Source organism: Micrasema longulum, unplaced genomic scaffold (assembly GCF_059751315.1).
Source record: "Micrasema longulum isolate JH-2025_06_02 unplaced genomic scaffold, ASM5975131v1 h1tg000323l, whole genome shotgun sequence".
Classification (NCBI taxonomy): Eukaryota; Metazoa; Arthropoda; class Insecta; order Trichoptera; family Brachycentridae; genus Micrasema; species Micrasema longulum.
The window spans coordinates 259,518-285,683 of NW_028277527.1; the positions used below are offsets into that span (position 1 = coordinate 259,518).

Here is a 26,166-nt window from a genome sequence, read left to right on the forward strand (position 1 = left end):
TGGTCCGTCGGTCTCCTCGACTACCACTAGTAAGTTTTAGAATAAATAAAAATGTATCAATATCTACATCATACGTATTTTGACACGATTAATTCATTATCCTATAAGGAAAAATCGAATTCGTATATTTCTCTTTTGTTTTTAATACGCTATACTCTCTCCTTTCTCTTGCTCTTAATATTCTAAGCCGGGAAACGCGCGGACTATTGCTCTTCGGAGGCTCTTACAGCCAAATAAACTCGATTGGAGTTCGAGTGTAGGGCTCCTCGTTTTTACATGAAAATCACGATGTGTGGGAAGAGGTAGAGTGGATATTATATAGCAGATACCAGAAACCTGGTGTGTCTTGGTGTTGCGTGCAACATACGTCACCAAGGCCAGTGATTTGATACTTTGAAATAAGGATACCAGCAAGATGTAGTCCTCGTTCTTAGAAATTGTTCATATTAATTTATTTCTGTACAGTTTACATTGGCATTGCATTCTAATTTGCTTATTATTATTATTATTATAAACTTGTAGCTTACTTGTTACTAAGAGTCATGAGCCCGAATTTAACATGTTAAATATAATTGCACCATGGTTTTTTTTATTTATTTTATTTAGTTCTATGATTAACATAGTCTAATATATTTACAACACAATATTTACATCTATACTTATTCTAACATTATTTATCACTATTATACACTTAATATCCTAATTTATAATATTAACTGTTTCATATGTACATTTCCATTAATTATATTCACTATTTACACTATATACTACCTAATATTTTTCACATATATACTTTTTACATATATACTTTTTACATTTAATTTTAAATATATTTACATTAATTTAATTTTTTATGCTTTCTGGCATTTCCTCAAATAGTTGTATTCCTTGTACATAAGGCAGTTCTGGGACATTGCTTTTGATTTCTTTTCCAGTCTTATATTTTTAGATCCTCTTGTTGCATAGTTATGAAAGAACTCATTATTTTTTAGTTTATTTTGAAAACATCTCGGAACTATTCCTTTAATAATTTTGTTTATTTCATTGGCAATATTGAATTTGATTCTTTGATCAATTGTCATGACATCTAGAAGTTGAATCATTTTCTTAACTTTTGTTCGTCTCCCACATCTTAATATTATCCTCATCGCTTTGTTTTGTATTATTTGAAGTCTCTTTAGATCTCCTTCATTACTTCAATATAAAATACTGGAGCAATAATCGATGTGGGGGACGATAATACTTTAAAATATCAGCAGAGAGGTTTTAATGTCTAATTTATTCCTTATCCTTCCTAACAGGGATACCTTCTTTGCGATTTTCTTACTCGTAATTAATGTATTAAATAATGTAATATATTAATACATTAATTACATACTTTCTTAAAACAATTTTTGTATCAGTGTATACATCTACTTTATATGAGAATAATAATAATGGTACAACCTTAAGGCAGACATTTTTTTAAATTATAATTTTTTTAAGACTTGTAAATGTCAATGTGGTTTGTATTCTTGATTTTTTAAATCTAAAAATACAGATTTATACGTTTTTTACTGGAGGTTAGACCGTGAAATGTTCATAAATTTTAATGTAAAATGAGGTTAGAATTAAATCGTAAATCCTTGTATTTATTCTGCAAAAAAAAAACAATAAAACACTTTCACCATTTCAAAACGACAGTAAAATGTAAATTTGTAACATCTCTTATATTATGAGTGAATATTATTTAAGCATTAGAAATGTGCAATGTGTATACATAAAAAACAGTTTGAAATGAATTGATGTGTAATATCGTAATGCTAATTTAAATTCTGGCTTGCAATTAGAATGCAAATTTTTCACATAATTTTGCAGGTATAATATATCATTACCAAGTTGCTACTCCATATAAGTTGAGCGCACATTGTCTCATATTTTCTCAGATTGATCAGAAGCTCAGGCTCGGACAATTCCAAGATACAATCAGACATTATTTACATGCTGTATAACTTCCTCTCATTCTGTTGCTGCTGCAGAATTTTAAACTCGATTGACGCATAATATAATATAAACACGGACTAAGGTCGTATTGTTTTCCAAAATCAATTCTACTCCCGTAAAAACAGAATTAATTGCATTTTGTATATAAGTTTATAATATTATAACTTCATGTCGGTCACGACGAAATCCGGTCACTGGTGAAAATTATAAATAAAAGTGGAATAAAACTAAATAATGTATTATTATAATTAAATTGCAGTTCTACCGAGAAATCTCGGTAGAGAAACTCAATATGTATATTAAAAAACTTCATCTCTTATTGTCTAATTGTTTATTATACGGGACGAGTGCCTTTTACAATATAACAGTATAAATGATTAAGTATATGTAAAAATCATGTTGCGTGTTTATTCCAACTAAATGTTAATTTTTGACAGTTTGTGACAGTTGTTTTAAAATTCAGTATTTTAGTAATATAGAATCATATCCAAAATAAGTTAAAAAAAATAGTTTTTACTTTTATGTACATATTTAACTATGTTTTTCGGTTAACATGCCATTTAATATTCAATGTGCTGCATGTATTGTATATTTTTTACTTGATTTTTCATCTTTCTTAGTGCTCGTTTCTCTAATTACTTGTAATTCTTTTTTCGACAATTTGTTTTCTGATTTGTGTTATTCATCTGACGACAATTTTCAAAATGTAAAATAAAATAGAATTATTGGCGAATACGCGGTTGACGTCCGGTTTCCGTCCGTCAGTAGGCGTAATGTAATACCATTAAGTGGGCGCTATTACCTGTACCTGTACTTCCCACACTATTAGTATTTCGTGCAACTTCTTTTTTCATTCAGTCAAATTTGTACAGGATTTTATGCTTATAAATATTAACATACGTGTGAATATTTCATTACAAACAAAATAATTAATTAATCATTTAAAAATTAGCGATTTAAATAACCATTATTGATTACAATTATTTTCAAAGCACCTCACCGACACCTGAAAATTGGTGACCATGGGAAAATCTATGTTTTTTTTTTCATCATTTCGAAAAAGTAGATAAATTATCTGAAAAAGATTCCTGATAGTCTCGAGGTCGTGAGGATTGAGTTCCGTTATATAAGAGATTCACACTTTAAAAAAAATGTAATGTCTGTTCCGCTGTTGTTTTCTTTAGTGTTTTTTTTACTTTTAAAAGACTGTGGTTAAATCCCTTTAGGGACGGTTCTTGGACGTCGTGTTACATTAAGCAAATTACGACATATTTTAAAATACAGGTATTTAAAAACATAAATGAACAGCTATTGCCACGGTTGGTAAACTGTTTTCCATAATGTATTAAATTAAACATATAATTTAGGGCTGTTATAGCAAAATACGACATCATTATTTTTTAAAATAAAATATATACATCAAGTCTTGTATTCTATGTAGACTTATATGACATCATAACCACGCGAGGGTTAAACAGTAGCAAATTAAACGGCCATAACTCGTTAAAGTCGATAATCTGCATTATCAAGGTTATTAAATGAGTGTTCATTATTCGCAGAGTCGACGCACAGCTCCGGCCCGGAGGGTGGGTCGTGGCGCGTGACGCTAGACGAGGACCTCGTGCAGACCCTGAGCGCCATCTACCCCGAGTGGTTCGGGGCGGGCGCCATGGGCGGCGCGGCCGAGGGGCCCCCCGGGGCGGCGGCGGGGGCGGCAGCGGGAGCGGCCCCTCCGCCTCCGCCGCCGCCGCCGCCACCTCCGCCCCGCCAGGACCGGCCCTCGCCGCCCAAGGTGACGGTGGACGCGAGTCCGCTGCAGCAAGCCATGGATAAGAACAAGGAGTGTAAGTTTACAATAAGAATACTTTCATATTTTCAGTTAAGAATTCAGACCGTTTTGGGTTGGTTTAATATTCTTACATAAAATAATATCTAACTATATATGCACTATGCACATGATATCTTTGCTCAGATCAATCTCAATGTACCTCCACTGTAATTTGCTGTGTTTGCTGTAGGAAATTTTAAAACCAACGTCGGATTATTTTCACCTCTGTCAAGGATCCTTAGAACAGTTAATAAAATCTCTAACAGTACTGTCGATGTGTTATTACAGCAAAGGCAAGCATTCAAGAAGCGAACGGTGTTATCACTCCCGACTTGAGATGGCACACTTGCCATGTCCTAGATCAGTGGTCGGCAAACCTACGAGTCTAAAGAGTCAAAGAATAGCGGTACAAGATTTCTTCTAAAAGCCTATTTTATTTGCGTTTTAAACTGTTTCCCCTCGAAAGCCAACGAAACTTATTTTGCAGCGAGGATCTTCGTATTTACTCTGTATTTCTAGACTCTTAAAGTCTGCAAATTGTTGATGACCAAGAACTTTACCGGCAATTGTGTTGACACCCCCACCGAGAATTCAACTAACACTCAATCGAACGAACAATCATTTATACAAAGTTGATGAGAGGTTGGAAATCTTTGAAGAATCTAAACAGTCATTTAAAATTATACTGTTTAAGCCCATTAAGGGATAAATTGTGTTTGTTACTAAATATTAACATGTTTTGTATCTTCTGTTTTGGGATCTTGTGAGCAATATGCCTGTTTTACCAACTGTGCAAAAAAAGCAACACCGTTAAATAATAACCTCCCAGTGAAAAATAAAATAAAATGTGTTTATATAAGAATAAAGATCATCATCATCATATCGGCTAACAGCTCCTGTGCGTCCTCCCAAGCCAGGTTCGCGTCTCGTAGTTCTGATATAAACTGCCGACGAACAGTCAGCAGTGGACGTCCAGGACGTCGAGAACCCGATGTCTTGTAAAGTAGGCAAGGCCTAAGTTAAGGCTCTCAGGAGGCGTCCGCAGCACATGGCCGAGCCAACCGTATCGTCTCAGCTTGTCGTCACCGGAGTTTGTTCCGTCCGTTCTCTTATTACTTCATTCCCTAAAAAGTCAAACCACCGCACACCCACGGTTCTTCTGAGACTGATATTCTCAAAACTCAGTATTTTGCTGTTTTGAATAAAGTAAATGGAGAAAAAAGAAATAAGGGTAAACTTCAAAAACGCTTGGAAGGCACTCCAAAATGCTCTTTTTACCGGTGAATAATACATGTTTGTCTTAGAAGCGTCATTTTGATATTTTATTTCATTTCAAAGGCCGACGAAAACAAAACCTGTACTTAGGTCTGGCTTAATTTGCCAGAGAAAAAAAAGTGTTTTTTTAATATTCATTTATTAATTTTTTACATTATAAACAATGATTAATAATAAAAATAATGTGACCTCACTGAGGTTACCCGTGCCGAGGACACTTTCAAATAATAATAATATACATTCAAATAATATGTTTACATATGACAATATACAAAGAAGACTTATGTACAGAGATAATAGGGAAATATTACATACTACGAATACCGATAAAAGTATCTGAAATGGATTTAGAATAATTAATTTTATTTTCAAAATCTATATTGATATAGTGGAGAATTAAAAAATACGTTACATGAAAAACGCGACGTTGCCTTGGTTGTTGTGACGTCAAGATTCGTGATATTCTTAACAATTTTTTTTTAATGACTTTTTGGAATAAAATCTTTAGGATTTTTTTAAAAACTTACTATGAGGAATATTCCGCTGAAGTTTCGCGGCTGGCCCTGAAAAAACATGTATAAACATTTTTTATTTATTTATTAATTTACACGCCCTACGGGCTTTTACATTTATAAGAAATACATTCAAGTGCAGCAGTGAAACATAAGTATGTACATTTAGTAAAAAATAAAAATAACACAAGAAAAATGAAAAGAAACAATAATCAGTAAAAATAAGGAAATGTACCAACATAGGAATATAGAAAAATATTATAAATTTTAAATTTTATTTGAAATAAATTTTATGCATACTTTCTACGATAGTATGCCCAGAAAGCTCGACCGCTCATACTGACCCGCGCAGGCTGTTGGCGCGTTTGACTAATGCATTGAGTCACATTGGCAAGCAGCGCAATATGCTCGGTTTGTCAGCCGCGCTAACTGCTAGTGGGACTGGCGACTGGCGACTCTACTCCATGCACCGCTGCTCGGGCCCACGTGTTGCGTGTGATACTGAATAATGATGCGTGATTACGGATTACTATGTTGTTGTAAAGTTGGCAATTTTACTCGCTCCTTACTAAGTTGCTGCACCCATCCGTCATTCGGAAGGGCGAATAGGAACCTCAAATTAAATACGAGTACTGAGATTTGGCAGCTATTTTCAATTACAACGAAAATGGAACAAGAATACGTACATCATCTTTTGACTGAATGGCGAATCGACGCCAATGACGCTCAGATACTGTAATAAAATTAGATTAGACTGTATTTATGGTTATGATGTTTTTTTTTTACAAATCATAGGGACTATTTTGTATTTAAATATTTGAAAAAAAAACGATTTGAGGTAATTTTATTTGTAAAGCGATTATTTTTAAACCCATTATTAAGTCGAGTTTTTTGTTGAATCAAGTTTTTTTATTATTAATAAAATCCATTATTATTCTGACAAACCTTGTTTGTCAAACAAGTCGCTAATAAAAGTCACCTTGTCGTTAGACGAAATTACATTACTATTTATTAATGTTTTATACATTTTTTTCTATGAATTTTTTTGGGGATGTTTCCAGTTTCCACTCCACCATGTTAGACATGTTTCGGGGTATAAAATGTATCATTAAAATAAGATTTTAGTTTTGATAATACATTTTTTAGGTAAGAAAATGACAAACTTGTCGAGAGTCGACCACGGGATCTTATGCATGCAATGTAATCAATAAATACACAAAGAAGCGAACACGAATGGCATTAAATGACTTAACAGTGTCCGGTTTGCAATAATCACACTCGTGTTACAGCTCCGGTCCTCTGTCCGCCGCTTCCGAGACACGTACTATGCGTGGACCGCTATGCGGGCCGTGCGCCGCGCATGCCAATTTGTTATATTATTAATAAATTAAAACTTTATTGTGTCTTCTTGTGGCGCTGACTTCCGTCAACACTACCTCGTCTTCCGAGCTCGAATCCTTCTCCAGTCTAGAAACATCCTCAAAGGAAAAATGACGCGAAATGAATTGTTTTTCGTTTTTTTATTATCGATTGCCTTTTGTCATGTTCGTAGACTTAAAGTAATATCTAGCTGTTGTGTCTTTCATGTTGAATGTGATCAAATGTGATAAATATATAAATAATGGGTTTTGCATCTTGCCTCTTAAGCTTTTTTTCAAACCATGACCAATATAAAAACCAAAAAATATAAATAAACTGAAGTCGCGTTGTTCTAATGTTGCGCCAATCAGGATTACGTGAAATAAGAATTGTGTTTTTATCGAAAGAAATCATTTCATTGATAAACCATGAAAGAGTGTAAGTTGTTACTACATTTGTTTTTGTGGAGATCAAAGTAAGAAATTTAGATTTGAAGCATTGGTTGAACATTGAGTTCGTTTTATTAAAAAAAAAATCCGAAGAAAAAGAGAAAGAAAAAGATAGACATTTTCCAGCTGCATGCTATACACTGTCTTATGCTGAGTTTGCACGGGTGGATAAATTAAAAAATACATTTTTCAAAACCTTTTTTTTATTGGAAAGATAAGATTGATTTGTATTCTTTTCAGTGATTTAGGTCGTAGGTTAATAATAATGAATAAAATTCACATGAGTATTTTTATCGTATTTAGTTTTAAGAATAACAAACTGAATTAGTAACACGGAAATATATTTTTTTGCGATTTTAAATTATTAAGGGTCTATGAAATACTGTCGAGCAAAAAAAAAATTTTTTGTACTTATTAGTAGCATAAAAAATATTTTTTAATTTATAATTTTAAATTCCTACAAAAACAGTTCATTGCATTGGCCACGCCGCTTAAACGTCACGGTTCGGATAAATTATGAACTTTGTTTGTGACTGTTAAAATTTAAAGAGAACGTCGCGCGTCGACACGAATCTTGACGTCACAATTGTCAAGGCCAAACGTGTGGCGTTTTTATGAAAATTAAATTTTTCACAAGCCTAGGTGTACCATGCTGTAATTAGGCCTCCTGGACTGTTGTGGTTTAAAAAAATGTGTATTTAAAAAAAATATGTTTTAAATTTTTATTACCCGTATAGTTTTAATATGACTTTAGAGAGACCATTTGTTGTATCTTTTGTACCTAAATTTATATCTCGCGCACATTTGATTAGCTAACGAATGCGTTTTAGCAATTACATATCTCATTCATTTTCCTCGCGTCCGCGATAGTGTCGGCGGCCGCCGCCGGATCGGTGTTATAATCCGCACTCTCCACGGCATTCGTTCATTGCTCCGAGGCGTGTTCGGACTCCGAAGAAAAGGAAAATTGGGCGGCCATGTGCCAAGGAAAACAGCTGACGGCCATCCGCCATGTTGGGATTACGCGGGCGACACTAGCGCCTCCTATGACGTTTAAAAAGAAAAGTGACAATTCAAAAATAAATCATGTTTTCTTTAGAAGTCCATCAATGTGAGTTTCCGCAATTTCAATTAAATTATGTTTAATCGCCTAACAGATAATTTATGCATACATTATGTAAACATTACTTTTGAGTGAACTATACAATTTTCAAATCCTGAATAAAAAATAAAAATACAATGGAACTTTATTTCCCTAAATATATTTCGCGTTTATAAATACATTTTTTTGTATTTATTTTTATTTAAGAAGGTAAACATGAACAGAAAACATAAAAGGAAAAATAACGAAACCCTCTAAACCGGCTTGTAAGCAGGTTTCTTATTTTTCCTTAACAAAGAAAAAAGTTAGAGAAATTATAAATATTTAAAACGCAATATTAACATTATTAAGAACTAAAAGCATACCTACGTGTTTTTTACACAAAAGTTATTTACAAAAATTTAAATAGATGACTGTTAACATAAAATAATAATATTAAGCCTTGTTACATATTAGCCATTTACTTATTTTTTTCTTAAAAGTTTTGTCAACATTTTATTTTAAGATCTGCTAAGGAATCTCATTGAAAATTAAAGAAATTGTATAATGAAGTGTTAGATGTGTATTTATTTAAAACTTATTTGTACAGAGCAGAAGAAGTTTAGTGGTTTTGTAAAAATATTTTTCATTTGTTAATTTGGCTATTAAACTAAGCCAAAATAAAATACACATATCGTATTATCAGCACTTTGATTTTTTAAATTTGTATAATTTTGCAATTATTCCGCGAGTGACGTCACAAGTTCTCTTTAGTGAATTTCTTTAATTTTAATTTTAATGATCTATCACAGCACTATAATTGGTTGATTCGGAAGGACTACTGACGTCGTTCAAAGTAGTTCGTTTTTATTAAAATCATTTTTTAAATATACATTTTTAAGAAACTTTACCGTACAATTTAATGCTCTATTTTTTACCACGCGTAAGAAAAAGTAAATGTAGTCAGTTTCCAGTAGCACTGAATAAACTCGTTGACAGATTTGTAGTTTGAAACATCTTCCAACCAACCAAACATGTTTTTGATTTATTTTTTGTCAAACACATATTTGATTTATTAAAATTACCTATGTAAATATAACGCAGTATTTTATTGAAAATGTTCATTATCTGGGATTATGTTGATGTTGATGATTTAAATGGTCTAACGAATACGAGTATAGGATTTTTTAAAAAAATAGCAAAGGTATCGAAAAATATATATTTTTTAACTGTGATGATATTGTATCAACATTTTGAAGACTTCTCGTGCTGCATATTTAATAATAATTGAATTTTTAAATAATAATGAATAAACCTTGAGTTAAAACTGATACAAAAACGAATCATAAAGATACGTATCTTTATCTAATCCATTTTTTTACTATTTTGATTATGATACGCTGGTTATCTTTGATAATTTACAATGTTTGTAGTATTTACGTGAAGAAAAACAACGTTATTCAGACGTCGTTAATTTTATTTTATTATTTTAGTTTCTTTCGAAAAAATATATTGCCAAGAAAAACATAAGCACAATTATTTTTTGTATATGTATAAAATAAAAGGTGAGTGATACTTAAATCCACAACTTGGAATAACCAGTAACCGGTTACATCGCTTTCGCGATGCTATAATAAAATATAATATTTAAAAATAAATTATATTCCTCGATACGGGATTTGCCAGCGAGGAATACATAATTAGCAAATCACATATTTTAAAAAATATATAGTGAAATACTTAAATGAATCAAATATGTTAATATGTATTTGAGTTTTATGGTAAAAATATAAAACTCTTGATTTATGATTTATCGTATTTAATTTATCGCTTTTGTAAATTGATTTTTTTTCATTTATAAAAAGTATTATAAATGCCAAAAGTGTTGAGTTGGGACGAATAGTATACTAAAACATTAAAGTACAACAATAATACTAAAGTATAACAAGAGCATCAAATAAATAAATAAATATATAAATATAGAAAAATCTAACGAACAACGTCTGACCAAATGTTTGCAGGCAGGCTGGATTTCCTCCCTTGGGAGTTATTTGTATCTAAATTTGTTGCAACAGAGAGGGAAAACATTTTTGAGAAGGGACTACGGAAGTCTAGGCATTTACAGGGCTTATTATAGGGCGGAGGAAATTCAGCATGTCTGCAAACATTTGGACAGACGTTTTTCGTTTGATTTTTCTATATTGATGTGCTGTGTTATTTTTTTATGATGCTCTTGTTTTGAAACATTGTTGAATTATCTAACTGGTAAAAAAAGGATAAAAAATTCAGGCCTTGCGTAGTAGGTGAATTGGTTCAGCCGGATAAATCTCACCCGCATGATAAAGATTTCAGCTCCTTTACTTCACAAATGTCAACAAATGAAAGAGTCTAGGAAATGTGGATATTTAAACATAGGCAGAATGGTGAATGTTACACAGTGTGTAATGTGGCCACTTAAACCAGCCAATGACAGGTCAAACGTCCTGTAAATGCATAGACTTCCATATTCCCTTCTCAAAAATGTTTTTCCTCTCTTTCGCAACAAACTTAGAAAAACGTCTGATTTACGCAAAACAACAAACTCAAAAAATTCAAAAATCATCCAAGAGTTTCTATGAAGTTTTTTCTCTTGAAAATTGATTAAATGTTTGATGGGCGATCATAATTGTATACCGGCATTTTTGTTAATTTTACGATTATAATGAGAAAATGGTCCTTGTGTATGTCTTTAATACTTGTATTAACAGTAAACTTATACGACTACTTATAAAACATAAATAAACAACTCTGCGCCTATTAAACGATGGTTTTAATAAAATAATTATGCGCATTTCTGACATATTTTCAGTGGCACAAATAGCGCTAGATGGTCTTAGTAATAAGAGTAGACTAATTTCTATCATTCATTTGGTGGTGAAAATAGTACAAGTTAGTTCTTGCAGTGTATGGATTCATTTCTGTCGCTTCTTCAACGGTTCAAATAGTATATCTGAAATATTTCTGTTATACTCGTATGTACAAATGACTCGAATGCGGTTGAAATGTACAGGATGAAAAAATATGGAAAAACACAGATGAAATTATATGTAAAAAATAACCCATTTCGCAAAATATGAGTTCTGTAGCTTAATAATTGGGTTTATACTAACGTTTTTTTGCTCTCCTGAAAAGTTACACCTTTGCAGTTACACTTTAATGCCCGCCTATCAAAGAAATATCAGCTTAAAATTTAATAAAAAATAAAATATATTTCTTTTGATGATACGCATTTTTACAATTTCACTAAAATAATGTAGGTATTTCTGTTATTTTTGTGCGGCCCATATTTTCTTTCCTTGACCACAATTATTTTTTGTTTTGCTATCCACACTATTTAACGGTTCGAATTAGATTCAGATTTTTGCAGAACATGTAACACGTACGCTATTGATTCAATTTCTTATACGTTTTTATAAAATATTTTTGAGTTTATTTTTTACTATGTATTTGTTTTTTACAGCGTTGAAAGTAAAGCTGATGCTGAGGAGGCCCCTAAACCAACTCGTCGCCCAGGGCATCATGCCTCGTGAGTACTTTATTATTTTTATTATATTTTTTTATAATTAATATTTAAAAGGGACAGTGAGGTTACTGACTGCATAATAAATGTAAACAACGAATGGCTCGACAAGTAAAAGAATTTGTGTATTTGGGAAGCATGTTTTCAAGAGATGGAAGAGTAGAAATAGATGTTGAAAGGAGAGTGAATGCGGGCAACAAAATGAACGGAGCACTAAGCCCAGTAATTGCTAATAAAAATATGTCAATCGAAGCTAAACTGGCAGTGCACAACGGAGTTTTAGTCCCAACACTTATGTATAGAAGTGAAACATGGAACTGGCAGAGGAAGGATGAAAGCCGAGTAAATGTGGTTAAAATGCGATCTCTTAGACGAATGTGTGGGAAATCAATGTATGACAGGGTTACGAATGATGAAATCAGGCTAGAGTGTAAATCTGAGTCAGGTATAATTGTTAAGATTAAGAAAGGGTCTCTGAGATGGTTTGGTCACGTAGAACGAATAGACGACGAAATAATGGTAAAACAAGTATATATGGCGAAATGAACGGTAACGTGAGACGAGGACGACCAAGAAAGACGTGTCATATTCAGGTAAACCAAAATCTTAAGTCTGGTCATGTCAAAAGCAGATAGAACCGAAGGGCATGAATGACAAGATGTATGAATGTGGAAGAAACTAGGAATGTATGCCAGGATAGACGTGTGTGGCGGTCCATTCTCTCTGCCTACCCTTACGGGGAAATGGCGTGATGGTAATAGTAGTAGTAGTACAAGTACTATCAATATATCTATGTATTTTGTCTTTGATGGGAATATAAAATAAATTAAAAATCCTCACTCAGTCGTACTCCAGTTGTAACGTATCTTGATTTTTTTTTATTTTACATGAAAAGTGATCAGTTTTACGCTTCAGGTGCCAGTCCAGAAACAATGAGATACTGAAATGTAGCACGTATATATAGTGAAATACAATAGTACTTCAAATACGCTAAACTTCGAAAAACATGGCTAAACCGGAAACCGGAAACTTGTTTTCGGTTTCGTCACAACATTACAACCCTATAATTTATTGGCTATTCGTTTTTCGAAACTTCGCCGTGCAATGAGGAAGTCCAGTGCAACGGGAAATTGGATATAAAAAATGTCTTCTTACGCGTGGTAAAATTAGAACGGCGAATTCTATTGCGAAAAATGTCTTTAAAAAAAGAATCAAAAATATTTTAATAAAAAAATAATTACTTTAAACCACGTCACTAGTTCTCCGAAATCAACCAATCGCAGAGTGTTGTAATACATTTCCGGTTACTGGAAACCAACCCACCAATCAGGACAAGCGGAGTCATTTCAAAATTACAAAACTAAAAAATCATTGCGCCGATATTGCGATACATAAAAATGTTTTGATTTTTTTTTGCTTCGTTTGATAGTTTATTAATAAATATAAAAACCACCGAACTTTCTCATTAAATGCTCTATTTTTTACCACGTGTAATAAAACATTTTTTTATCCAATTTTCGTGGCGCCATCTTCCCCATTCGGTCGATGGATTGTTAAATAATGATTATTTTCATGATGAGTTTACTCCACCGACATCCTTTACATATATGCTAAGTACGCTGACCTTCAGAGAGTCCGACCGTGAATATTTGCGTAGCTTCTCCGTGAGCTTAGAAAGTAATAAGCAGTAGGTAATAAAAGATGTCTTTCTGTTGAATAATATAATGTCCGTAGCTTTTCAAATATATTCTAATTTATTTCAACACTTACGAATGTTTTCGCGTTTATTTCTGGAAGCGCAAGCGGCGGGAAACTTTATGTTAGCAGTTAGTGCTAAGGCTCACCGCACACTGAACAAACATTTCTATATAAACTTCCATTTTGTCGAATGTAAAAACTTCATCGGCATCATCGTCATTATTCCCTATCTGCAGCGTAAGGTAAGATTAAACGGGTTGTGGTCCCGTTAGTGTCGCAGACCCTTGATCAGGAGGTCCGAGGTTCGAACCCCGATCTATTGGAACCGTCTATCCTGTCCCATTTTCTAACACGGTTATTTACGACTTTAAATGCCACCAAAATTATAATATATATATTTTTAAAGATGATCAGTCTTATGCTTTAGGGCCCGTATTACAATGGGAAGTAAACATGTATCTTCAATTTTATCTATAAAGTAAAATTACGTTTTCTGTGTACAAAATAAAATATGTATACATTTTTTTTCAAAATTACAGGTTACCGACGAAGTTACTTTAAATTTGAATACAAATATGCACAATTTTGTACATAAATATCGATTTTACTTTACCGTCTTGATATGTACCGGTGAAGATAGCCTTTGTAATCGCGGTCCAGGGGTGATATTCTGAATCTTCTCTACGCCTAGAAACTGGTTAATTTGGGGATTTTTATTTTTTTAATACGACGACACTTTGCTTCATATAATGGCAACACTGATGATTAAACGTCAAATAATGTATAAAACTGTTTAAAATACGAATGCGGTTTGGTCAATTGAAAGATGTATTGAACATAATAAAGTGTTTTGGGTAATGCTTAAGGTCGCAATAATGTTCTTATTGAAAATTATCATGTTTGATTTCACGTCTTCATATTTATTTGACGTTTAATCATCAGTGTGGCCAGATATGAAGCAAAGTGTAAACGCTTGCAAAAAATAAAAATCCGTAAACTAATCACTCTATAGGAAGTAAGATTCAGAAAACCACTTCAGGTGTTAGTCGAGGGACTATGAAATATTCTAGTGTAATAGTACATTTTTGAATAATTATTCCGAGTCAACCATATCGGGAGTTAAACCCGAGACCTCTCGCATGGTATGTATAAGCGCTGATCATTTGAACACGTGGTTGACATTTAAAAATATTAAGATTAAAAATTGTTTTGTGTACGTTCTGATTTCTGGCTGGATATAATGAATCCATGACTAATATATTATTTTTATAATGATTTTTAATCACTTGTGATTCAGTAGGTTAATACGAACGCATGACTAATAAACAAACTTTTGATTAAAAAATCATTTTAAACTGCTGTTTTCACTTTTTATCAGCATGTTATAATAAATATAATATATTGTGTTGTTAACAATGTTAGCAATTATTGTGTATTTTCTGTTTTACTCGCATTACACCTCGACTTATCTGTATAATGCAATAACTACTTTGTTTTTGCTGTGCCCAAAGGCAAGATTGTCAGCATTTTTATAAATGTTATAAAAAACGACGAATTATAATGGCAGGAAAATAATGTAATTAATGTCTTACTCATTATAATTTAGCTATTACAGCGCAATGAATCGCCGTACTATTTTTGAAAACACGTCTTTCACATATTGTCGACTAACTGTTAGTTTATTTTAAATATTCATTCAATGTCAGTACCTATCTAATATTTAGTACTCGTTTTACTGGTCAATGTAAATTATTCCATTTTTTAATTAACGCCTGCGAGGGTTTTCTTTTTACATGGATAAGTATTCAGTTAGTTTCTTTAATTTGTTGAAAATGTTTTAAAAGCAGGTATTTTGTTTAATACATTTGAGTCGGAAAGTATAAAATAAAAATTCCGAAATGAAATACCACACCAAAAAAGAGAGAACCTCTTGTGCTTGGTGTAGGTTCTTTTATATTTTTTTATTTACCATATAAAATATTATGTACATACATATTTTTATATATAATATTTTAAATAGTAAATAGAGTATTTATTTGATAAAATACCCATACTATTACAATAGTAATAATACATTATTTTAAAAAAAACATAAAGTATTAAAACATAAATTTGGTCCCGATAATCTATTAAATAATAGTTTGTCATCGGGTGCTTAGACATTAGTTTTAATTAAGATTAAAATAAAAGTAAAAGAGTACTTTCATAATTTTGTACAGATAATTAACATACATCAATTTATTTTAGATGCTTTTAGTATAAAAATGGTATTAAGAAGATAGACAGAAGAAAAAAATATATAATACAACAAAATAAATAAAAAATATAAATTTATCTTAAAAACCAAAATTGAAAATTAAAAGTGCCCATTCAAATTAGGATCCTAAATATGTTAATAGAATAAGAAACAAAAGAAGAGGTAAAAAATATACAAAGGTAATTTCCAAAACTTCAAATGTGTTGTGCAACAGAAGTCTTTCAGGGGGGGTGTTACCAAATCCAGGCACTTCAGTATTCATCATCATCATTCCATGTCCGCTCCCTAGTTGGAGCATATGGTGTCCACGAAGATCCTCCAAGTATCCTCGCCTTTTCGGAAGGAACCTTACCGTCATGAAACATTTTTATTACAATCTCGCTGTCGATACGCGTTGTTATAAATGTGCCACTTTCAATACAGTGTCCTATAAACCAGCGCGTGCTCACAGGGAAATGATGACAATATGAATAAAATTAAGTGTTTTTGTCACAAGTGTGTTATTATATGATATTTTATATGCATAAACAGCAGCAATAACACCCCCCCACTAGTACATTAGTCCTGCAGGCTTTTTCAGTCACAATTTCGTTTCGTGAGTTCTTTCGTTCGACATATATTCATCTCAATCTAACGCATTCAAAATCATATTTCGCTCTCGTTCCCTCTCGTAGGACTCGAATGAATTGACGAAACAAATTAGTTACAGAATAAAGCCACTGATCTCCTGTAAGCTGCATCACAATACGCGAATGAATCCACGAAACTCGCGCAGGCGGATTTTCATCGTTAAATTATTTTTATTGGAGCGTTTATTATTTTTATTAATGCCGACCGGCGGCGGTGGCTATGCGAGGTGAAGCTGTTGAATTATAAACTCTTCAACCAAATTTATATTTGTTCATAATTATCTAAACAAAAAATGCTATTTATTTATTATATAGTATATGTTTTTCTCAACTCTTTTTTGTAAATATAATTATTTTTCTCAAAGATTTATGTTTATTATTTTCTGCTATAGGATGCAGTTAGCGCGGTTAAATCAACAATGTGTTAAGTATTTCCAAAACATTTTTATGGATTTTAGTCTTTAGGGATTTTTTTAAGATTGACGAAAAAAAATACGGAAATATTTTTTAACTTATGTATTTACTTAAAGACAGTTTATTGTAGATTATTTGAGACATAAGTCCCAACACCATGGGACTAAAGGTCCTGTGTTGAGTTGGGACGAACAATTAGTTGACATAGACACATGAGTATATCATCACAAATATTTTATAGGATCTACCGATCCTGACATGGTTCAGCCGGATGAATCTCACCCACGTGATAAAGGATTCAGCTCTTTTACTTCACAAAAGTCAATAGATGGAAAAGTTCGGGAAATTCGGATGTTTAAACATAGGCAGAACGGTGAATGTTACATAGTGTGTAAAGTGGCCACTTAAACCAGCCAATGAGCAATTAGCAAAAATTGACAAATCTGCTTTCTTTCCATACTTTCACTTTTATTTGCTTTTTATACATCTTGATAATTTTATGTTTTTTCATTTTTTATTTGTGTACTATTTAATTTAGTACATTTATTACTCCTATTTCTTACTTGGTATAGAGTGAGTTTTTGGAAATCATATCTTAATTATTATCATTTCAATTATGTTTTTATATATTTATTATTTTTATATTGATTTCAATAATACTATTATTTTGTTTTGTTCTTCAATACTACTATATTTAACTACTATTTTGTTGATTTCAATGATAATATTATTTTGTTTATTTGATTATGTATGAATCTAAATTTGTATAATTTATATTTTAATATTTATATCTGATTATCTTTTCTACATTGTATTCTTTGGAATTTTATTATTAATTACTTATGCATTATTTTTCTAGATTGTTATTCTATCGCTTCACACGTCATTATAATTAATTTTACTATATATTTTTTATTAATAATTTTTATGGCTTGACACGGGCACTAACAAGTTCATTAATATTTAAACGAGTGTAATTTTGAATGAATAAATAAATAAATGAGAGGTCTCAACCCTGTAAATGCCAAACTTACATTTTTCCTTTTTAAAAATGTTTACCCTTCTGTTGCAACAAATTAAGATTGAACGTAAAGCATTTATAACGTGAAAATTATAAAAAAATAAAATATACTGTTTAATTAATCGATCTGCTCCGAGTGTTGTGCAGTTTTATTCAAAACATGTCGTATGTATTTTTTATTAGTTAGTATAGACACATAATTCACGGGGTATTTATTTTCTAGTCGCAATTAATTTGATTGATATTAATTATGTAACGTTGCCAACTATGCGAAGTATTTATTTTATACTAAATTAAATAATTTGTAGAAATATCACGGAATAGATGTTGCACGGTTGAAAAATGTCCCTGTTTACCGAGACATTGACACCACGAGACATGGGGGGAGGGTAGAGCCAAGCGCCGCCGCCGCCGCCGCCGCCGGTTGCACAATGCCGTCGCCCGAGAAGCGCGGATATATGCATTCGAGCACGTAACATCCACATTTTCCACAATACATTTCATTTTCCCTTTTGGTGATTGGGCAACGCCGGATTTATCGCTCCTAGCGCCTAATTTTACTCCGAAAATCTGCAGGATCGCCCATAGCCGTCATTTCTTCTCGATCTCATAATCTCGGAAATTTCGTTTGACCCTTTGCTCTCTGACGGCACGAATTTGTCCAGGGGTGGTATTCTGGATCTTCTCTACCCCCTAGAGATTGATTTATTTCAAGATATTTTTTTTTTTTAGTGTGATGACACTTTGCTTCATATAATGGCCACACTGATGATTGAACGTCAAATGGTGTATAAAACTGCTTAAAAAAACGGAAATAAAACTAATACGGTTTGGTCAATTCAACTAATTAAGTGTTTTAAGCAATGCTTAAGGGGTCGCAATAATGTTCTAAATTAAAATCGTCATGTTTGGTTTCACGTGTTCATATTTTTCGACTTTTAATAATCAGTGTGGCCATATATAAAGCAAAAATTAGCCGCCAGAAAAAAAAATATCTCCATATTAACCACTCTCTAGAGCAGTGGTGTCTAACCGAATTTGCACCAAGAGCTACTTTGAAACCATTGCCATTTTCGCGGGCACCGTCTAGTTTAACTTCAATCTTAACCGCTCAAGGCTCGTTTTACTCTTCCTACAGTATGTATTCTGCTTACTTATCAGTTAGTAGTAATATGAATAAAATAAATTTATTCAGTCAGGTAAAATAAAATCTTCATAATAAAGCACATTCGTTTTATATACAGAAAACATTTGACTATTTACATTTTCGGATAACTTCCTAAGATCCGGTTGCTCTGATGTGCATGCCAAAATCATGTTTTTTTACATGCTCGTCAGTCAACATGTTTCTGTGTTTGTTTTTTATTATTTTCAATTGGGAGAAAGCCTGTTCACATAAATAGGTTGACCCAAAAAACGCTTTGACAATTAGTGTACAGTTAAGTATGTTTTTATATTTGATTGGGTCCATAATCTTAAAAACTGCATCGTTTTCGTCAACAGTACTTTTGAGTGCAATATCACTACGGAGTGTATTTAATTAATTTTTCAATTCGATATTAAGTATTCTTCTGCCCATATTTTTGTGTGCGGGCGCCTAAAATATAGGTCGCGAGCTACCAGGCGCCCGCGAACCACCGGTTGGACACCACTGCTTTATAGGATAAAGATTCATAATTGCATCCCAGGAGCTCAATCACAGATGGCTATCGACATGCTAAAAAACGTGCTAAGTATTTGAGCAATCACCACGAACAATCATGAACACGCTGAAGTTAAAGCGGTCGCGTTGCAAAACGCCATAGATAAGTTCCTGTGCGAGATTCAACCAATCCTCTTGAACTGACCGAAGTTGAATTTCGTTTTGCAACGCGACCGCTTTAACTTCAGCCTGTTCATGATTGTTCGTGGTGATCGCTCAAATACTTAGCACGTTTTTTAGCATGTCGATAGTTATCTGTGATTGAGCTCCAGGTGTAAAATAACTCATATATCTCTTATACGAGAATGCATTCATTGTTACTAATCAATGTCGACAATGTTGAGTTTGTCCAAATCTTTGTTGACAAGGACTGGATTTAACCCCCTATGTAGCTGTTAATATTAGCATATTACAACAGAGATGAAGAACACTTCAGGGAACGGAATATAGAAGTCTAGGCATTATTGGCTGGTCTAAGTCAAAAAGCTGAAACCTTTATTGATTCACAAATATCAACATATAGAAGAATTGTAGGGATATAAATGTAAAAATATCGGCAGAATGGTAAATGCTACAGTGTGTAAAGTGACCATTCACTTCAACCAGCCAATGAGGTCACTTTATTTTTATTATCAATCATTGTTTATATTGAAAAAAAAAAGACAGGTCATAAGGCCTATAGATGCCTAGACTTCGATGTTCCCTTCTCTAAAGTGTTCTTCATATCTGTCAGTACATATTTGGACATGGTTTAGTAGTTTCGGCCATTTTGAAGTGATTAGTTTCAAAAAATGAATCCTAGCGATCAGTTTTGCGTAGAACTGTCATCCGTTTGGCTGTGTTAATTCACTACTCATTTATAAACCCCAATATTATAATTATGTTAGCAAGCAAGCGAGTCCTTTTTTAAAATTATTTTTGTGGTTTGATTATAATGCGGGTTTTTCATTATTTTTTGTTGAAAATTGGAAAAAAAAACTTGTTATATTGCAATCCCTTGACGATCCAAATTTGTACCACTATTTTTTTTTATAGGTATAAAAAAACATAAAAAATACATGAAATTGTTTTCAAGCTGTAAATAAAATGATTCAAAAAGAAAAAGGTCAAAAACTACTCATACCCGTATGCAGAGACAAAACTTAAGGTAAGGAAAGTACATTCTATTGTCTCCACTTTCGGGTTGTTCTTCGCATTTGAGATTAGAATGTAGGTACTTTCCTCACCTTAAGTTTTGTCTCTGCATACGGGTATATAAAACAAAGGGTTAAATTATGTTCTGCGCATCTTATCACTAAAATGCACATTCACAAAAAAGTTTTGGTCGTGTTTTAAAATTAGCCGAAAAAGGTTGTTATTGTTAACTTATTACCTTTTTATTTTAATTACTTTCAATCCTTCTGCATTAGATACCAAACCCATTTTGGAAATTAAATATATGTTGTTATTTTGCAGATAACACAGAAAGAGCACGGGCTGTATTTAATTTTAGAAAATAGGTCAATCCACCGATTGATAAAAGATTAAAAAAATGAATGTTTGTAAACGAATCTTAACTGGTATTCTGAAAGCTCTCGCGAGGGTAGAGAATACTTTGCTAGCGCCTAGTTTACGTACTTATTACGCGCTAGCAATGCGTCGTTTACCCCCGGGAGAGCGTTCAGTGTGCCAGCCTCGGTGAAAATAAAAAAATAATGAACAAATATGATATATCTATGTTGTTCAGTTGCATATTTGAACTTTTACTAATATTTATTTTTTATTTCAATATTTTTTGTAAATTCATTTTATTTTTATTTTAAATTTGTTTTATTTTCTTATTTTTTTATTTTCTTATTTGTTTTTTTTTTTAAACACTGTAGTCCGTTTTTTATCATCTTGAAGTAAAAATGCAGAAATTATCGTAATAAGCTATTTTATACTTTAATAAAATACCGAAGTCCAGTTTCGTCATAATTTTTTTTTTGAAATAAAATAAAAATCTGAATTACACTTTGTTTTAATGCAAAAAAACATAATTAGTCCCAGAGACGCTATTTAAATATGAACTTTAATTATAAAAATTATCATTATTTTTTATTTAATTGTTACCTATTTACATATTTATTACATCAATTTACATATTATTATTTATGCAATAGTAGTTTTATTGAGTTGTAAAAGTATACATTCATATTTTTTTGTTTTTGCTGGTGATTCATCTAAACTGCTCAACTAGGGATAGTTTCCCCGTTCTAAGGCAGTATACAATGCCTTTTTTAATGAATTTTGTTATAAATATCATTTACTCACATAAAACATTTTAATCCATTTAGATAGTTTTTTAAACTTAAATTTAAGACATAATACACATAAAATTATTCATAAATGAGATGTACGTATAAATAGTATTATTGCTAGAGCACACATAAGAAATATGGTTATGTGTACCCTTTTTCCAAATTAAAAAATAAATGCATCACAAATATTTCAATCCTTTGTCATTACCAGTAAAACTAGAAATAATTTTATCTATTTATGAGGTGTGTCCAGAAAATTACGAGAATTTTTCAATTTCGCGGGTTTGGAGAGTTCGATTGACAAATAATAAAAAAATGTTGGTATTCTGAAGTATGCTAAAATTTTCAGCTATATTCATTGTTTGCTTAGGCCTCGCTAAGGTTAGACGCAATCGGCGTGCTCGGCGATTTTCGTCTTGGCGATCCAGAATGCGTCCACTGGAACGATTGAGCCTTAGTTTCGACGCCATATCCGTAAACCCATGTTTCGTCACAACACGTTTCAGTAATTCTGCATCGTCGTTGACATACATCTATTTTTAATTTTACATTGAAAGTTCTTTGAATGTTGAAATTATCTCATTCGGTTCAAAAGTTACGATGTTTTGGAAATCGCAAAATTTTGTTTCCTGAACATTTCGTTCAATGTGACTCCCATGATTTATTCTTTAAGACTTTAAGGTACCTACAAATGTTTTATTGCATGTCAAATTATTTGTCAACTATCTACTCGTACTTTATATAATAAGCCATTATTTTTATTTTATTTTTGCATTGCAATGAAATCGCTAATAAGCGCCGTATTACGGCACTGAAACTGAACTGATAGTAAAAAAAAAACAAAATAACAAAAGCGAAATTGTCACAAAGTATTTTGTTGTTGCTATTATTTTTTTTAATGTTGAAATATTTATTTATTTACACCTTTTATCAAAATACAATTTTACGTTCACTTTGCCCAGCTAACAAGGGTACAATTGCAATTACATTCTATTATATGATAATAGTAAACAAATTAATAGAGAGCACAGACAAACAAAATATAAACTTATTCGTATACACATTTTGATACATATACATACACACATATATACACATATATATATATATTTATATACACACATATATACACGCGCATACATACACCCATGCTCATACACATACATTCATTCATAAAAACATAGACAATTTATTTATGCGAAACTTCATGGTTGCCATCTATAAATATATTTTTTTAAATATTCCTTATTTTCATACTTTATTTTCGTTATCCAGTAAGAATCTCCAATTCGTGGCATGCGTCAACTAAATAAATACTATTATCTTGGAATCTCACCACGTATGTATAAAACAAATCAGCACTTAAAATATTATGTTTTCAATACAAAATTCACGCAAATTTGTCTGGTCGTGCCGACGTAACCGAATGACCTTTTATTTTACGCCAAGGCAAGAAAACATTTTTCAAAGAACTCCGTTGTGATATTTCTTTGTCATTTTGCGCTTCACCGTGAGTAGTCCCGGCCATTGTGTCTCGTTGTCAGGCGAGATAATGTATCGCGAGCGTGGAATACTCGCCATGGTGCCCTCGAAGATACCATTGTTGAATCGAGTTATCGGAACGCGCCTTCGGTTCGCTGACTGGCGCGGCGCGGCGTGGAGTAATCGCTTTATTGCGCAATATACGCGCGATACTCCCAGCGCGTGGCGTCTCGGCGCTGGAGCTTTTGTCGCCGGGACGCCGCGCCGGGCGCGTAGTTCAAGCTCTCAGCGAACATCGGGTAACCATAATTCGCACTCGTTCATTTGTGTAGACTAATTAAAATGCCGCTGAAAACAAATTAAATGGATTTCAATTAGATCTTAACTATTCGTAAATTTTGTATTATTTGATACTTGATTAATTAAAACACGATTTCCCTCACATTAAAAAAAAAACTTTTAGTGGCATGTTAAAGTTTGCATTTTATTCATAGCGAATTTGAAGGTAATACCTTTTTGAAAACCAATGTTATTTTTTTTAAACTTGGAAAGACGTACGAGGAACATTTTTTTATTGTTTGTTTTTGGCGAAGTGAAAAACGACATTTACTTATTATGGTAAATAAAACATTTCGTACTTCCACTTAAACCAGCCAATGGCAGTTCGGAAGCCCTGTAAATGTCTAGACTTTTATTTCACTTCTCAAAAGTGTTTTTCATCTCTGGTGTAATACTCGTATGTCAGTCAACCTTAAAAACACCCTGGGGGTAGAATCCAGTCCTTGTCTACAAATATGTGGACATACTCGTAATGTTTTTTAGTAAAATAACTAATGTGCAGGTCACCCTATTGAATGCGTGGGCGTCCCCGCGGAATGTTGTTTACTGCCCAGACTTACTACTTCCCGACCCGCCCCTTGCCCCTTTCCCCTCATTATGTATTCCACCTAATTTAGCATTGCAACTAAGACATATTATTCAGATAGGCATTGGGACAATAATAATTGCTATTTAAAAAAAACCGAAGACGACTTTAGATTTTATCAAAATAGCCCAGTGGATTTAAGCTCCAAAACGCGTAGAATTTCAATCATAAAAAACGAAAATATTCTCCTGTAAAATAATCAATTTTGCAACTGGCCAATTTTCTTGCACCTACGGCAGAAAAAAATATTTTGCCTGTATGATAATTCTTCAATTTATTTGCATTTTAAATCCATCTTGTAAAACTATTGATCATTACGCTTTTAAAATTGTATAATCTTAGCCAATAAGCGGTTTTTATTCGTTTTCAAGTTTTGTTCGTTGAAAATTATGCAGTGGCGAATTTTTCGCTCATTTTTTTTGCACCACAACAGGCCAGCAAGCCTAATTAGAGTGGTCAACAGAACACCCAGCTTTGAGAAAATCACATTTGATTTGTTTGCATTAGGAATCGAACCGGAAACTTGCGTGCGTAAGTCAAGTGTCATTAGACCACAGAGGCCACCAATGAGGAAGTTCAGTGGTTTTTTTATATTTGCCAAGCGAAGACTATCTAACTAAGCCAAAAGTAAAAAAAATTAAAATATGTATAGTATTATCAGCGTTATAATTTTTTTAAGTTTTGTAATTTTGAAATGACTCCGTGTGTGACGTCGCAAGTTGTCTTCGGTGATTTCTGCCGATTAGTGAAATGGCTTCCCATAAACCGGAAATCTATCACAGCACCTTATCATCGGTTGCTTCGGAAGAACTAGTAACGTCGTCGATAGGAGTTTGTTTTTACTATTCTTTTCATACATTTTCAAGAAACTTACAGTCGCACAATTGAATGCTCTTTTTACCGGGTGTAGAAAACATTTTTTATCCAATTTCCCGTAGCGATGAACTTTCTCATCATCTACGCCTTACAGTCCGCCGATAGTGATCAGTCTGCTATAATTGTGTCACTCTTTCCCCGACAATTTTCCACTAAATGCTTTTGTGTTCATTTTTCTGTCATCATCGTTAGCATTTGGCATCTGCCAGTAACTCCTCGCCAATAATACATCAAGACTGCCAAATATCACCCGCTAGTTGCCCGTCAATGTACTTTTCGCCGGCCTCATTGTGGGCGCCACTGTACGCTGAGGGGGATCGGAAATACTTGCTCTTATTGTGCAGTCTTTCAAAATTCATTATTTTGCTCAGAATAACCTCGTGCATGTATAAAATGGGTGATTTTTATTATGTGGCCACTTGAGACAACCTAGCACCGTCAGAGGTGTTGACTCTGACAATTTATGTTAAAAGGGGCCCTAATTACTATAGGAAGTTAACGGAGTTGTCTTTAACTGTCTCTAAAGTTAAATCCAGTATTCTGTACAAAATGTTAACATTAAAAAAAAAAAAATTAAATTATAAATTTCATAAAAGGTACATGCTTTTTTAAAAAATTCTATACATATCTACTTTTACACATCTAGTAAATGTTATCACTGTAACTCTCTAAAAAAGGGACTAACTCTTGTGCTTGGAGAGTGACTTACACTATAGTAATTGTTTATTGTTTATTATAAGAGTTTATATAATTTTAAATACGAGTACATGAGAAAAAATATATAAACATAGGAAATATAAAGAAAAAAACAAAAAACAATAATACATTCATACTAAT

The 26,166-nt window shown here is 32.6% G+C and overlaps 1 protein-coding gene across 5 annotated transcripts in view; it reads left to right on the plus strand.

Annotated features, from left to right (window-relative positions):
* The window catches only part of Mrtf (Myocardin-related transcription factor), a 152,010-nt gene that overhangs the window by 114,272 nt on the left and 11,572 nt on the right, over positions 1–26,166 (plus strand). For 4 of the 5 annotated variants that reach the window (XM_088225004.1, XM_088225003.1, XM_088225002.1 and 1 more), the window contains exons 2-3: positions 3,543–3,827; positions 11,987–12,052. In XM_088225004.1, coding sequence (XP_088081130.1) covers positions 3,653–3,827; positions 11,987–12,052 — 241 coding nt within the window. In that variant the 5' untranslated portion in view covers positions 3,543–3,652. Of the gene's footprint in view, positions 1–3,542; positions 3,828–5,879; positions 8,518–11,986; positions 12,053–26,166 lie in introns of those variants that run through there. The other variant, XM_088225006.1, reaches the window with a different exon arrangement.